Genomic DNA, 16,615 nt, shown 5'->3' with positions numbered 1-16,615 from the left:
ACTTGCTTGGATGAGTGCAGCTCCAACAACACTCAAGAAGCTCGACACCATCCAAGATAAAGCAGCCCGCTTGATTGGCACCCCATCCACCACCCTAAACATTCAATCCCTTCACCGCCGGCGCACTGTGGCTGCAGTGTGTACCATCCACAGGATGCACTGCAGCAACTCGCCAAGGCTTCTTCGACAGCACCTCCCAAACCCGCGACCTCTACTATCTAGAAGGACAAGAGCAGCAGGCACATGGGAACAACACCACCTGCACGTTCCCCTCCAAGTCACACACCATCCCGACTTGGAAATATATCGCCCTTCCTTCATTGTCGCTGGGTCAAAATCCTGGAACTCCCTTCCTAACAGCACTATGGGAAAACCGTCACCACACGGACTGCAGCGGTTCAAGAAGGCGGCTCACCACCACCTTCTCGAGGGCAATTAGGGATGGGCAATAAATGCTGGCCTTGCCAGCGACGCCCACATCCTGTGAACGAATAAAAAAAAAACCATGTTAACTCTCCTTGATTTTATTTTGAGTCTCTAAATGTCCTGCTACTACTTCCTTGATAATCAATTCTAGCATTTTCCCAATGACAGATGTTAGGCTAATTGGCCTATAGTTACCTGCTTTCTGTCTCACTCCCTTTTTGAACAGGGACGTTACATTTGCGGTTTTCCAATCCGCTGGGACCTTTCCAGGATCTAGTGAATTTTGGAAGATTACAACCAATGTATCCACTATCTCTGTAGCCACTTCTTTTAAGACCCTCGGATGCAAGCCATTGGGTCCAGGGGACTTGTCAGCCTGCAGACCCATTAGTTTGCCTAGTCGTTTTTCTCTAGTGATAGTGATAGGTTTTAGATCTTCCCTCCCCTTTGCCCTTTGATTATCTACTATTAATGGTATGCTTTTAGTGTCTTCTACTGTGAAGACAGATACAAAATATTCGTTTAATTCCTCTGTCATTTCCTTGTTTTTCATTATTATTTTCCCAGTCTCATCCTCTATGGGACCTATACTTACTTTAGCTACTCTCTTCCTTTTTATATACATGTAAAAGCTCTTACTGTCAGTTTTTATATTTCTTCCTAGTTTACTCTCATAATCTATTTTCTCCCTCTTTATTATTTTTTTAGTCCTCCTTTGCTGGTTTCTAAAGTTTTCCTAATCTTCAGGCTTACCACTAATCTTTGCCACGTTGTATGCCTTGTCTTTTACCTTGATACCATCCTTAACTTCCTTAGTTATCCATGGTTGGTACACCCATCTCATACAGTCTTCCTCCTTACTGGGATATATTTTTGTTGAGAGTCATAAAATATCTTTTTAAATGGCTGCCACTGCTTATCCACCGTCATACCTTCTAATCTGTTTTCCCAGTCCACTTTAGCCAACTCTGTCCTCATGCCATTGTAATTACCCTTATTTAGGTTTAATACAGTACTTTCAGATCCAAGATCCTCACTTTCAAACTGGATGTGAAATTCTATCATATTATGATCACTATTTCCTAAGGGATCCTTTACTTTGAGGTCATTAATTAATCCTGTCTCATTACCCACTACCAGATCTAAAATGACCTGTTCCCTGGTTGGTTCCACAATGTATTGTTCTAAGAAACAGTCCCGAATACACTCTATGAACTCATCCTCAGGGCTACTTTTGCCAATTTGATTTGTCCAATCTATGTGAAAGTTAAAATCACCCATGATTATTGCATTACCTTTTTCACAAGCCCCCATTATTTCTTGATTTTCTTGTTCCCATTAATCCCCTCTGTAACCAACAACCAGAATTTACACAAGAGCTGCTCAGAGGCACTGGCGATTCTACTTTCCCTCATCCCCCACCCCGAACCCCCATGGGAAAAGTCTTGGCCTCTGCTCAACACTACTTTGTGGCAGCGTGGAATTGTGGATACAGATCCCTGTTGAGGAAGCTGGAGTTGCTTTGCCTCTGCTATGCTGTTCTGTCTTTATTATGTTTTTGCTATGATGAATAAAATTAACAGAATATAATATGTTGGGTGATGGAACATGCATTTCACTCCATAAGTGAGAAAATCCCAGATAAGTGATTCATGTCTACTGCAGTGTTTGTGAACTATGTGGGTGTGCTGCAGTCACTCTTCATGAACCAAGGACAGGTTTCACTGCCGACTGTGCAACAGCATATCATATTTTTTAAAAACAGGCATCAAAAATATTAAAACATGGGGTTTAAGTAACAAATTCAAGCCCATAGCTTTTCAGTTCAGTAGAAATGGTACGTACCTATTTCTGTTGGAATTTCTTTGATCCAATTCCTGGATAAATCCAACACAATCAGGTCCTGGAACATGACAATAAAGGATGGAATGATATCTATACTTGTTTTCTTAATATGCCACTCTTTAAGGTAAGTCTTGTCCTTTAAGGAATCAGGAAGTTCCTGCAGCAAAAATAAGATACAATCACATAATAAAGTAACATTTCCACAGTGCAATACTCTATCTGGCACTAACAAATCATTTTAAACACGCAGTTCACCTCCTTGAGGCTTTTGCTGTGGTAATTTTTTGGAATGTACAGACCCATAGGTGACAAATAAATCTATGTTGTTGGTACATTATCCAGTAAAATAGCTTCATTTTTATATGTTGCCTATCAGTACCTAGAGATAATGTGTGCTCTGCAAACTGAAAGAGCAAATCTATCATAATCCATTTATTTCTAGGGTTCAGTGAGAAACCAAATTAGCCACTAAAATCATTTTGGAAAAATGTTTTGTTGTTTCATTCGTAGGTTTTTTGCCACTTATTAGTTCTTTATTGGTTACTTTTGTTGTGTTCTCTTTTATATGTTTTTCGTTTGTTCACTGCTAGTACAGTACACATATTAGAGCCATTCAGCATCACTGAGTTAACACGGATTAGTCATTTGTCCTTGTTTTATTTATCTGAACCAATCATGATTTTTTTCGTTTAGATACTTTTCATGTGTGACTCTTAAGGGTTGATTTTAACCCTGCCCACCCTTGGGAACAGTGTGGGAGGGGGCTTAGGATGCCGGGGGTGGGGTGGGGGGTGGGTAGGGTGGAGAGGAGGGATTGCGCCTTGTTCACAATGTTGAGCATGACTGCCACCTGCTTTATGGGAAGAGAGACTTAGAGAGCCCAACAGGGCAAAGTCTCCTTGCACCCACCTCATGTAGCAGCACATCCACTTTTCCCGCTGTCAAACAGGCTTCAGAGCTGCGCCGCCTACCAAATCCTCAAAGACTTCATTTTGTGCCTCAACACGGGACTGACCCATGCTTTCTTTTGGCATGCCACCACCCCCAATATACAGCATTTGGAAAGAATCAAAAATAATTTTAACATTTTTTTTAGCCCTCTAAATGTGGGAAATTCCCCACCTGGGATGTTGCCAATTATCTTTAATTGACCACATCCCTTTAAATTTTCTGACACGAGCTTGTGGATGGAAAGCACCTGATATTCTAATGATCCCCCAACCGCCTTCCCAACATCCACCTCCCCCATTAGTGTGTTATCTGTACTTGGGCCAAGGTATGCAGGGAATGCATTCTAATTATTTAAACGACCTGACTTTGTGAACCCAGTCGAGATCATGCGAGTGCTCTAGTGAGGTTGCATGTTGTGCTTACAGTGGTCCTGACACCATGCATTCATGCAGTCATATGTTTCAGGCAAGTATCTAGACATCTCAGTTACCATTTGATACAGTTATTTTTTGAATGAATGAATTTTCTGCTTAATAAGGTGAGGAATGTCAGTGCTGAGGAACAAAGCATATTCCCATTTCATCCATTAAGCATCAGCACACTCAGATTAAGAACATAGCATAAATGATATAAAGATATAAAGCTTCCTCTACTCTGAACCAACAGTGTATTAACCCCAACTTGAAGATTACAGCCCCTATGGCACCATTTTGATATTTCCATTTCCCATCCTTACAGCTTGTCTGAGTGAGTGTAAATTTAGTGCCACATTATGGGCAATTTTGTGCTGTGGACAGCACACACTAAAAACACTGGATTCAGTTTACCCAACTCGCTTCAATTAGAGCCAGAGAAACTCTCATCCCATTAGTCCGGACTGGATTTGAAACTTCTTTTGATTACCTTGCTCCATTCCTCTTTGGCTGCCACTGCATTTCTTTGTAAGATGATTTTAAGGATATATTTCAATATTTACAGTTATGCAGCAGAAAATCATTTAGGCTTTTGGCTTTGTCTTTGAAATGAGGATCAATGTTACTTTTGTTTTGCTCTTGAGAAATAAAAAGGATATATTTTCTAACTGGAAGAAATTTTTATACGGACCTTCCATTGTATTCCTTGTAGTTCAAAAATAAATCTTTTCTCCTCAGTTAGGATATTCTTTCTCGATTCTGGTAAAATTAGGTTTCCATATCCAACCAGCTGAGTGTCCTTTTCAGTGCTATTTAAATGGTTCAGTCGAACATGCACTTCACCATTCACTACATCTTTTCTCTGCTCAATATAATTCTTAATGGCTCTCCTTCTACGTTCAAGTCTCAGTGTCCACTCCTCATTAATCCTTAAATAAAATATGATAAAATGTGATGAGATTTTAAAAAAAATTTCCACAGACTGGTGTAAATTCAAAATCATATCTTAAAATGTTAATAGACAGAAATTCTATAATATCATTACCAACCAGCATTGCCTTTCACCAGCATATGAATTATTTTAAAATTTTAAATATCAAACTTTTCAAGCCATTATTCAGCAAGAGACTATACGAAATATGTATGTTTTTGTCAGTGATGCAGTTCATCAACAGGTTGCTAACAAATTTATGTTAACAAATAATTTGGACATTGTTTAAGCAGCAAAAGATAAGCATCTTAGAATTGTGGTTAATATTTTTCAGCCATGAATTGCTTTGGTACAAACAACAAACCGAAGTTACTTTGCTAATGCACTCTTCTCCTGTCTTTCTTTGTCTCTTCTTTGCCGTTCTTTATGTTTTTTTATTCTTCCTTCCCATAAGCGTCTAACAGAAGACAGATCGAATACAACAACAACAGGAGCCATCTTGGAGTCTTGTACTGTCCTTTTTTATCTGTTGGTAGAACACTCTGCATTTAGAAAAATAATAAGCTACAAACAATTTGGGTTATGAATACAGGATTTTAATTCACCTCATAGTTACTTGTTAGCTGAAAGTTACGTTGAATACAGGATTATACTTTTTTTCCTCTGATTTTTCTATTCAGGGCAATTTCTTATTTCTGCACTGATCTTGCCAATGGGAACATACGCCAGCTTTGGATTACTCTTCATGCAGTGTCTAACTGAAGTGCTGTGAGACTACAGCATCTGGGGAGTCCTGCCTGGTTTCACTCCAGAGCCAGCTCAAGCCCTGACTGCAAGTTTGGTATCAGTGTGAAACAGAAATCATTGCACCAATGCTAATGTAAATATGCCCTAAGATAATCACTCCATTTCTGGACCCTTCAAGCTGGAGTATCATAAGGCTTGCTCTGGAGCCAACAGTGTGTTATCTGCTATATCTATATCATTTGCCTCCAGTAATGCTCTTGTTGTACTATTTCCAGGGTCCCAAACTATATGTGATCATTCATCTCAGTCAGCTATGTTTATTAAGTCTCAATTTAGCTCTCTGAGTCAGAAGATTGTACGTTCAAGTCCCAATCCAGGACATAGAACATAGGAAGATAGGAACAGGAATTCTGCCCCTCGAGCCTGTTCCAGCATTCAGTTAGATTATGGCTGATCTGGTCAACTCCATCCACCCGCCTGTGCTCCATATCTCTTGATACCCTTACCCAATAAAAATCTATCGATCTCAGACTTGAACATTTCAATTGACCCTGGATCCACAGACTTTAGAGGGAGAGTTCCAGATTTCCCCTACACTTTGTGTGAAAAAGTGCTACCTGATTTCACTCCTAAATGGCCTAGCTCTAATTTCAAGATTATGTCCCCTTGTTCCGAATCCCCCCACTGAAGGAAATAGTTTCTCTGTACCTACCCTATCAAATTCCTTTATCATTTTAAAAAACCTCAATTAGATCACCCCTCAGCCTTTTAAATTCAAGGGAATATACAAAAAACAAGTTTATGCAACCTGTCTTCATAATTTAATCCTTTGAGCTCTAGCATCATACTACAACAACAACAACAACAACAACAACAACAACAAACAAACAAACAAACAAACAACTTGCATTTATATAGTGCCTTTAACGTAGTATAATGTCCCAAGGTGCTTCTGGTGAATCCGCGTTGTACCCTCTCCAAGGCCAATATATCCTTCCTGAGGTACGGTGCCCAAAACTGAAAGCAATTCAACTCAGAATCTAGGCTGATCAGTACAGTTTTGAGGGAGTCTGTTTAACATCTCACCTGTTCTTCAGGTGAGATGTTAAACTGAAGCCCCATTTACCAGTTCTGGTACAGGTACATGTTCCCATAGCACTTTTCAGAGAGAAAGGAGTTCTCCCAATAATCAACATTCCTCCCTCAACCCACACCATTAATAAACAGATTAACTAGCTTGTAGGGTCTTCTGTATGCAAAATGGCTGCTACATTAGTCTATGTAACAACTATCACTGCATGTCAAAGTTAATACTTTCATATGAAGTGCTTCGAGATGCGAGAAGACGCTATATAAATGCAAATCTCTCGTTTTTTTCTTTCAAATAAAGGATAGTTTAGACGGACACAGAAATGTTCTACTGTTAACTTTCCTTCAGTAATTGTATCCCAAGGTTAACACCCTTCTGTGAATGTCATACCGTACTACTTCAGCTGTCAGTTCAACTGCCAGGTTACCTCATGAACCTGGAATGGACAAAAACAGCAATGCCTCAGCCAAATAATTCTGTTCAGAATTTCGGTATTGATCGCCCCAGTGGCTCAGCAGAATTAATGCAGTGAATAGCTGAGCAGGAAAGTTCCATGTATGATCCCAGAAATGTCCTGAATTAGCTGATCTCAGTTGAGGTTGGCAGTAGGGACACTACAATTGATGTCAGGCACCCTTGGGTTAAGAAAGGGAAAAGTTGGCCAGATTTCCCATTCCGAATTGCTATCCAGTGAGCCCCTACAGGAAATATGCAGTGTGGACTTGGCTGAGGGACAGGATCAGGCTTGGTTGTGATGACTCCCCACAGTTGAATGAGCTGCTGATACTCACTATCAAGGTTTTCTCAAAAGAACAATGATGACTTGAGCGATATATCTGGACAGTGCCAACAAGAAGTCAGTGCTTTCAAGAGAGGAGATAAAATTGGCAGGGAAAAGTAAATGATTTTTAAAAAATTGTTCAGTACATGTTTCTTTAATTACAGATAGCGTGGATTTATTCCAAGGCTATAATCTATTCTTGGGGTTCAGAAGGCTCAAGTGTCAAAATGGAAAAACATAAGCACCCTTCTTACATTTACAGCACATGTTGAGATCACTCTTTAATTTTATAATTTTGTCTCCTAAGGTTCCAGATTCGATCCCTCGTCTGTGCTGATTTATTCAGTCTCAGCTGGGACAGAGGTTGGGCTGCTACAATTGTCCTCAGTGGTCCTCAGCACCGTTTTTGCAAGGGAGAGGAAAGAAATCAGCCAGGGTTCCTAATCCTGATCTAATGAAGGATCTTCACCCTCAACATAAACCTGTCTTTTTTCTTTCAGATGCTGATGCACATTCTATGTATTTCCAGCATTTTCTATCTTTATTCCTGCTCCTGATTGCTATCTAGTGACCCCTGCCCATCCCATGGGTTGAATTTTCACTTTTACCAATGTGAGGAAATCAGGTGCTAGCGGATCGCCCAATTATAGTTTCCAATGGATGGTAAAACAGGCAACCGATCCGCTCCTGACCGTTTTTCGCATGGCGGTAAAAGTGAAAATTCACCCCCATGTATGATAATTATAAAGGTGGTTCAAGAAAACAGACTGTATCATCACAGTAACTTCATGTCATTAGATTCAACAGTGGAGGAGGGTAAGATCACATTATCATCATAGAATCTTATAGTACAGAAGGAGGCCATTTGGTCCATCGTGCCTGTGCTGGCTCTTTTAAAGAGCCATCCAATTAGTTCCACTTCCCTACTCTTTCCCTATGCAAATTTTTCCTTTTCATGTATATATCCAATTCCCAAAGGAAGCAGAAGCATGCCATCCTGCTGGACGTTCATAGTGAAAAGGAAATGGTTACGGCCAGGAAACGGGAATTGACTAAAGTGGAGGAGTGCATCAGAAGAGTCCCGGATGTCAGTGGGTAGGGACTGGACAACGGGAGAAAAAATAGAATTGCGTTAGAGGAAATAATACCTGCTGAATTAGATTTTGTGTCTAATTGTTGAGAATTCTGTCAGAACAATCTAACGTGGCACGTATCTGGACTGCAATTACATAAATGACTGACTTTTCTAGTATATTAGTATTTCTTTTGTGAACAGGTGAGAACCATAAAAGATGCAAATCTCATCTGTAATTATCTTGTGATTTTGTGAACTGTATCTAGTACTCCATTAAAGCTTGGTTGGAATAAAAGGGTCAACTTCCTCAGGACTAGAGAACTGTGGTGGGATCTGAGTGGACACATTTACACAGAAGCCTATATATACACACACATCCACACAAACATACATGCAGTGTGGATACTATACTGCATGTCAAGAAGAACATTCAGATGAATTTATCTTTAGATTTTGTTTCAAACAATCTGTAATTTTGGACCCAAAGTGAAAATTTAAAGAAAACTGGCAGTGCATGAGGAAGACTCTCCATAGATTAGGGGAATAAGTACAAAACACAGATAGTGATCTAGTCTACCAGGAAAAAAATGGATTCCTAGATTATTTTCATATCGAGGCTGACAGGAAAATAAATGCCTTGGAGAAGTGGCCAATACACGACTACAGAAATAAAACCCGGGCTGAAAATCTGTGACCAATCCAGCAAACTCCTGCTCACCAGAACAGATAGAAACTAGGCTAGGCTGGTTATGCTGGGTCCAGACCGAGCACCAAGTTTTTTTGGAAGGCCCATGTGCGGTGGAGTCTCTGCTCACCCCTTGCAAGGTCGTCCAGATAAGGAGGGCTGGGGTCGGGGACTCTAAACATTGGGAGTTCCTGCACCCCAGGCCTTCATAGGGACCTGCCATATGGTTGGCACTGGTACACCTGCTGGGACCAGCTAACTAACTTGGGGTTGTGGTCTGCATCTTCTGGTACAGGCCAGGATTGTGGCCTGGATCCCCCCCAATTTTTTTTAAATGATTTGTAAGGGGGTTGTGGATGTAGCTAAAAGTTTCTTCCGGGTTTGGGGGTTGGGGAAACCTGACATCACCCCAGCATTGTGTGGGGACTTTCCCAGATGTGCTCCCAGCCATGTAAATTGTGAGACCTTCCTGACCCATGAACTTTGGGGGGGGTCAGTAATGGTGGTCACTTATGCCGATTTTTGCTGCCCCATAGATTTTCAGCCCCACTATGTTTAATTTAGACTTTGCACATGGAAAGTTTGAAATTCAGGTCTGCAAAATGTCATGGCATACCCTCTCCAAGTTACTGGAAGTCAAATTGCTTTATAAGGCTAAGGTTGACCTCAATGCAATTGTGACAGTGGGACACAGTTTTTAGTACACCGGAAGTGGGGTGGCCTGGATGATGTACGTCTCTGTGGCTGAATGGCCCGCTAATATTCAATATCGGGTGTCATGCATTGCTCACTGATAACTCTCCTGCCTCTGAGTCGGAAAGTTATAAGTTGAAGCCCCACTCCAAAGAATTAAGCACATAATCTAGGCTGACACTACAATGGAGTACTGACAGAGTGCCGCTCTGTTGGAGGTGCCGCCAATCAGATGAGACATTAAACCAAGGCTGAGTCTGCCAGTAAAAGATCTCATGGAACTTTTCAAAGAAGAGCAGAGGAGTTCTTCCATGTGGCTTGGCCAACATTAATCACTCAACCAACAACATCAAAAAAGATTACCTGTTCATTTAACTCATGGCTGTTCGTGGGCTCATGCTGTGTGCAAGTTGGCTGCCACATTTCCCTACGATACAACAGTGATTACACAATCAAAAGTAACTGATTGGCAGTGAAGTGCTTTGGGACATCCTGAGGATGTGAAAGATGCTGTACAAATTCAAGTTCTTTCCTTTAATCGAGGCTCACACTTGAAAGAATGGCCATTTGGTCAGGTGCATTGCCTGTGAAACTGCACCCCAGTAAAAGTGAGTACCTTCAGGAGTAGGATGGGGTGGGGAGGAAAAAGGGAAAAAAAGAAAACACTTTTGAAGGAGCACAGATAAGAACTACCATCACTTTGATTTGGAGGCAGTAGATCATAAACACCCTGAGACCACATTCCTTAATAGATTAACAACAATAGGACAGACAGATACACACTACAATACTGCATACTTCTTTTCTCTAGGCCATCAGTATCAAACTTACACACACATCCTGCCATGATGCCATGAACTCTTAGCCCAGTAGTCCAATGAGGATTAACACATTAAAAAGTTAATATAAAAGGATTGGATACATATTCCAGCATTGCTGCCAGAATTGAATTCCTTCCCCTCCAAGCTTTTCAGCCAACACATGCAAATCTGAACCAACCAAATTAGCACAAGTTTTAGATTTTCTCAAATAATTCTCAATCGCAATCCAGATCGATTTCATCCCCTCAACCGTAGGCATTAGAGGTCATTTTAAGTACAATTTACAAAGATTAAAACTAGGAATTGATAGTCCCACTTCAAGTAACATCATAGCATTCTTTTGGTGTCAAAATCTCTAATTAAGCACAACCTATTACGTTGAATGCCAGTAAATTAAATTAGGCTGAATTCTGGTTTGAAATACAATATAACGCGATCATCAGAACATTAAATCAACTTGACCGTTTTAACCTTTTTACTTACCAAATTGAAAACAATGTCTTGCTTGTTGAAAATGCTAGACTTATCTGTTTTAGTTCAGTTTTGATAAGTACCTCGGTGTTTACTGCTTCTCTGACTAGCATCCCCTGCATGGTGGGGCAGAGTTGCCAAACGGTCAGTGTGACTCTACTCTCGGTTGCAGTAATGTACTATTTTTGTATTCTGTTGATATGATCTGCAAGCTGTACACCAGATACACGTGTTCTATGAAACATCCAAAACATGTGAATCAAAACAGAGAGCCTCAAAGGTCAAACAGTCAACTGAACTAACACGGGCTATCAAGCTGAGGAACAATTGCATCACGCTGTGCTTTCTTGTCATATCCCATCTGAGATTAGCCTAATTAAAACGACATTTTTATCCAGATTAGTTTCATAGTTTTTGCAGTGTCGGTTGACATGGTAGAAGTTATTGCACCCTTATTTTTCTTATTCGTTCATGGAATGTGGGCATCGTTGGCAAGGCCAGCATTTATTGCCCATCCCTAATTGCCCTTGAGAAGGTTTTTTTTTATATTCGTTCGTGGGATGTGGGCGTCGCTGGCGACGCCAGCATTTATTGCCCATCCTTAATTGCCCTTGAGAAAGTCGTAGTGAGCCGCCTTCTTGAACCACTGCAGTCCGTGGGGTGAAGGTTCTCCCACAGTGCTGTTAGGTAGGGAGTTCCAGGATTTTGACCCTGCGACAATGAAGGAACGGCGATATATTTCCAAGTCAGGATGGTGTATGACTTGGAGGGGAATGTGCAGGTGGTGGTGTTCCCATGTGCCCGCTGTCCCTGTCCTTCTAGGTGGTAGAGGTCGCGGGTTTGGGAGGTGCTGTCGAAGAAGCTTTGGCGAGTTGCTGCAGTGCATCCTGTGGATGGTACACACTGCAGCCACTGTGCGCCGGTAGTGAAGGAAGTGAACGTTTAGGATGGTGGGTGGGATGCCAATCAAGCGGGCTGCTTTGTCCTGGATGGTGTCGAGCTTCTTGAGTGTTGTTGAAGCTGCACTTATCCAGGCAAGTGGAGAGTATTCCATCATACTCCTGACTTGTGCCTTGTAGATGGTGGAAAGGCTTTGGGGAGTCAGGAGGTGAGTCACTCGCTGCAGAATATCCAGCCTCTGACCTACTCTTGTAGCCACAGTATTTATATGGCTGGTCCAGTTAAGTTTCTGGTCAATGTTGAACCCCAGGGCGTTGATGGTGGGGGATTCGGCGATGGTAATGCCATTGAATGTCAAGGGGAGGTGGTTAGACTCTCTCTTGTTGGAGATGGTCATTGCCTGGCACTTGTCTGGCGTGAATGTTACTTGCCACTTATGAGCCCAAGCCAGGATGTTGTCCAGGTCTTGCCGCATCCGGGCACGGACTGCTTCATTATCAGAGGGGTCGTGATTGGAACTGAACACTTATAGAGAATACGTTACTCTTGAATATTGTTACATGGAGTCTACAGCACAGAAACAAGCCATTCAGCCCACCTGGACTAAGCTGGCATTTATGCTCCACATGAGCCTCCCCCCACCCCTCTTCATCTACCCCTATTAGCATACCCTACTATTCCTTTCTCCCTCATGTACTTATCTAGCTTCCCCTTAAATAAATCTGTGCTGTTTGCCTCAGCTACTCCTTGTGGTAGTGCGTTCCACATTCTTACCACTCTTTGGGTAAAGAAATTTCTTCTGAATTCCCTATTGGATTTATTAATGACTATCTTATATTTACGACCTCCAGTTTTGGACTCCCCCACAAGTGGAAGCATTTTCTCTACGTCTACCCTATCAAACCCTTTCATCATCTTAAAGACCTCTATCAGGTCACCCCTCAGCCTTCCCTTTTCTAGAGAAAAGAGCCGCAGCCTGTTCAACCTTTCCTGATAAGTATATCCTCTCAGTTCTGGTATCATCTGGAAGTTTTAAGGGGATTAGCATTTTTGAAAATAGTTAAATCACAGGGCCGGATTAAATGTATTCCAGGCTGTTAAAAGAAGCAAGGGAGGAAACAGCGGAGGCTCTAACCATCATTTTCCAATCCTCACTGGATACAGGCGTGGTGCCAGAGTGAGGAGGAAAGCTGTAGATTGCAGGGAGATATCAATGGTATGGTCAAGTGGGCAGAAAAGTGGCAAATGGAATTCAATCTGGAGAAGTGGAGGTAATGCATTTGGGGAAGGCAAACAAGGCAAGGGAGTACACAATAAATGGGAGGATACTGAAAGGTGTAAAGGAAGTGAGGGTCCTTGGAGTGCATGTCCACAGATCCCTGAAGGTAGCAGGACAGGTAGATAAGGTGGTTAAGAAGGCATATGGAATACTTTTTCTTTATTAGCTGAGGCATAGAATACAAGAGCAGGGAGGTTATGCTGGAACTGTATAAAACACTGATTAGGCCACTGCTGACTACTGTGTACAGTCACTACATTACAGGAAGGATGTAATTGCACTTGAGAGGGTACAGAGGAGATTTACGAGGATGTTACCAGGACTCGAGCATTTTAGCTATGAGGAAAGATTGGATAGGCTGGGGTTGTTCTCTTTGGAACAGAGGAGGCTAAGGGGTGATTTAATTGAGGTCTACAAAATTATGAGGGGCCCAGATAGAGTGGATAGGAAGGACCTATTTCCCTTAACAGAAAGGTCAATAACCAGGGGGCATAGATTTAAAGTGATTGGTAGAAGGATTAGAGGGGAGCTGAGGAAAAATGTTTTCACCCAGAGGGTGGTGGGGGTCTGGAACTCACTGCCTGAAAGGGTGGTAGAGGCAGAAACCCTCAACTCATTTAAAAGGTACCTGGATGTCCACCTGAAATGCCGTGACCTATAAGGCTACGGACCAAGTGCTGGAAAGTGGGATTAGTCTGGGGTGGCTCATTTTCGGCCGGCGCGAACACGATGGACCGAATGGCCTCCTTCTGTGCCGTAAATTTTCTATGATTCTATCCTTGTAAATCTTTTTTGCACCTTTTCCAATGGCTCTATGGCCTTATTGTGCCACCATTCAATGACTTAAAGCTCACAAAGTGATATTGATGTTTATTATGAGGGTTTCCATTTTTAAAAAAATAGATCAGTAGTTTCTGTGGGGCTGATTTTCCTGTTTAGTAACTTGTGCGGACGGGGGAGGAAAATTTTGCAGTGAGCCGTTGCACTGGCTCCGCTGCACCACAATGCGACTTCCAGGATTTCCCACCAGAAATAATGTTGGGTGTATTGTATTAAGAGCGATTACTTGCCTTAGACGAAGAGGACATTTTTTTTTTAAAGTTAAAATTATGGTTAAAAATCCTTCAGCTGGCATTGCCCGTCACCCCAAGCTGTCACAAGTGCTGCAGCAACTTTCCTCCCCCCAGTTGAGGAAGGAGCCATACGAGGCCCCAGTAACTGCCTTACATATTTAAATTACCCTGACCATGGGAATGGGCTTGGGTCAGGGGTGCAGGCAAAGGGCAGGCAGAAGTCACACCTCCTGAAGTTTTGCCTCCATTGCACCTGACAAAAAAATCAGCCCTGTGTTTTTTTTGTTGTGATTTTTTAATGATTTTATGTCAACAAAAACTTGCACTTTAAATGAACCCACCAGAGAAGTCACAAATACTGTTCACCTGAGGGGATCTCATAGGTGCTGATTTCTTCAACTCAATCAAGAAGCTCCAAAGGGCAATAGAAGACCTATAGTTTAGGAAAGTCCTACAGCCCAGTGGATTCCCTGTGACCTTTTGCTCACATTGATGTCAATGCTACTGAGGTTTTTCCACTACATATTAGAGGTATGTGGGTAAAAAATCTGACAGTGACATTAGTTGGTGGAAATAGAATGCAGCAAGACCTATCAGGGAAGATTTCACACTCTTGGAGCAAGTTCTGGAACAAGGGAAGGCTACACTGAGGATAACCTTCACCTTAGTAGAAGACTTAAAAAACATAGTGGGGAACCAAGGGTCTAATGAGAGTAAGGAACTTAAAGTAATTAAGATTAGTAAAGAAAAAGCACTAGAGAAATTAATGGGACTAAAAGCCAACAAATCCCTTGGACCTGATGGCCTACATCCTAGGGTCTTAAAAGAGGTGGCAGCAAAGATAGTGGATGCATTGGTTTTGATCTTCCAGAATTCCCTAGATTCTAGAATGGTCCCTGGTAGCAAATGTAACCCCGCTATTCAAGAAAGGAGGGAGAGAGAAAACAGGGAACTATAGGCCAGTTAGCCTGACATCAGTAGTAGGGAAAATGCTAGAATCTATTATTAAGGACATAGTAACAGGACACTTAGAAAATCATAATATGATTAGGCAGAGTCAACACGGTTTTATGAAAGGGAAATTGTGTTTGACAAATCCATTAGAGTTTTATGAGTTTGTAACTAGCAGGGTAGATAAGGGGGAACCAGTGGATGTAGTGTATTTGGATTTTCAAAAAGGTGTCACACAAGAGGTTGTTACACAAGATTAAGGCTGATGGGTAATATATTAGCGTGTGTTGAGGATTGGTTAACGGACAGAAAACAGAGAGTAGGAATGAACGGGTCATTTTCAGGTTGGCAAGTTGTAACTAGTGGGGTGCCGCATGGATCAATGCTTGGGCCTCAGCTGTTTACAATCTATATTAATGACTTAGATGAGGGACTGAGTGTAATGTATCCAAGTTTGCTGATGATACAAAGCTAGGTGGGAAAGTAAGCTGTGAGGAGGACGCAAAGAAGCTGCAAGCGGATATAGACAGGTTAAGTGAATGGGCAAGAAGGTGGCATATGGGTTAAAATGTGGGGAAATGTGAAATTATCCACTTTGGTAGGAAGAACAGAAAAGCAGAATATTTTTTAAAAGGTGAGAGACTAAGAAATGTCGGTAGTCAGAGGGATTTGGGTGTCCTTGTACATGAATCACAGAAAATTAACATGCAGGTACCGGAAGCAATTAGGAAGACAAATGGTATGTTAGCCTTTATTGAAAGGGGGTTGAAGTATAAGAGTAAGGAGGTCGTGCTGCAATTATATAGGGCTCAGGTGAGACCACACCTGGAGTTTTGGTCTCCTTACCTAAGGAGGATATACTTGCTTACATGGGGTGCAACGAAGGTTCACTGGATTGATTCCTGGGATGAGAGGGTTGTCCTTTGAGGAGAGATTGAGTAGAATAGACCTATATTCTCTGGAGTTTAGAAGAATGAGAGGTGATCTCATTGAAACGTATACATTTTTTAGAGGGCTTGAAAGGGAAGATGCTGAGAGGCTGTTTCCTCTAGCTGGCGAGTCTAGAATATGGTAACACAGTGGTTATGTTATTAAACTAGTAATCTGGAGATATGAGTTCAAATCCCACCACAACAGCTGGGGAAATTTTAAATTCAGTTAACTTAAAAATAAAATCTGGAATAAAAAACTAGTATCAGTAATAATAACCATAAAACTACTGGATTGTCATAAAAACCCATCTGGTTCACTAATGCCCTTTAGGGAAGGAAACCTGCTGTCCTTATCCAGTCTGGCCTATATGTGACTCCACACCCACAGCAATGTGGTTGATTCTTAACAGCCTAGCAAGCTATTCAGTTGTACAATTCTGCTCACCACATGGACTGCAGTGGTTCAAGGGCAATTAGGGTTGGGCAATAAATGCTGGCCTGCCAGTGACGCCCACATCCAATGAATAAAACAAAACTAGAGGTCATAGTCT

General features: G+C 41.7%; 1 protein-coding gene across 2 annotated transcripts in view; it reads right to left on the bottom strand.

Annotated features, from left to right (window-relative positions):
- The window catches only part of lrrc2 (leucine rich repeat containing 2), a 59,754-nt gene extending 48,671 nt beyond the window's left edge, over positions 1–11,083 (bottom strand). Inside the window, exons 1-5 of one of the 2 annotated variants that reach the window (XM_067983212.1) lie at positions 10,942–11,083; positions 10,001–10,253; positions 4,940–5,092; positions 4,327–4,564; positions 2,272–2,428 (exon numbers count right to left, since the gene is read on the bottom strand). In XM_067983212.1, the coding sequence (XP_067839313.1) occupies positions 2,272–2,428; positions 4,327–4,564; positions 4,940–5,064 (520 nt within the window). In that variant the 5' untranslated portion in view covers positions 5,065–5,092; positions 10,001–10,253; positions 10,942–11,083. The remainder of the gene's footprint in view (positions 1–2,271; positions 2,429–4,326; positions 4,565–4,939; positions 5,093–10,000; positions 10,254–10,941) is intronic. The other variant, XM_067983211.1, reaches the window with a different exon arrangement.
- Positions 11,084–16,615: the final 5,532 nt, after the last annotated feature.

The sequence above is a fragment of the Heptranchias perlo genome, chromosome 4 (assembly GCF_035084215.1).
Source record: "Heptranchias perlo isolate sHepPer1 chromosome 4, sHepPer1.hap1, whole genome shotgun sequence".
Classification (NCBI taxonomy): Eukaryota; Metazoa; Chordata; class Chondrichthyes; order Hexanchiformes; family Hexanchidae; genus Heptranchias; species Heptranchias perlo.
Note: the sequence above shows the minus strand (reverse complement) of the source record. Positions and strands in the feature narration are given on the sequence as shown.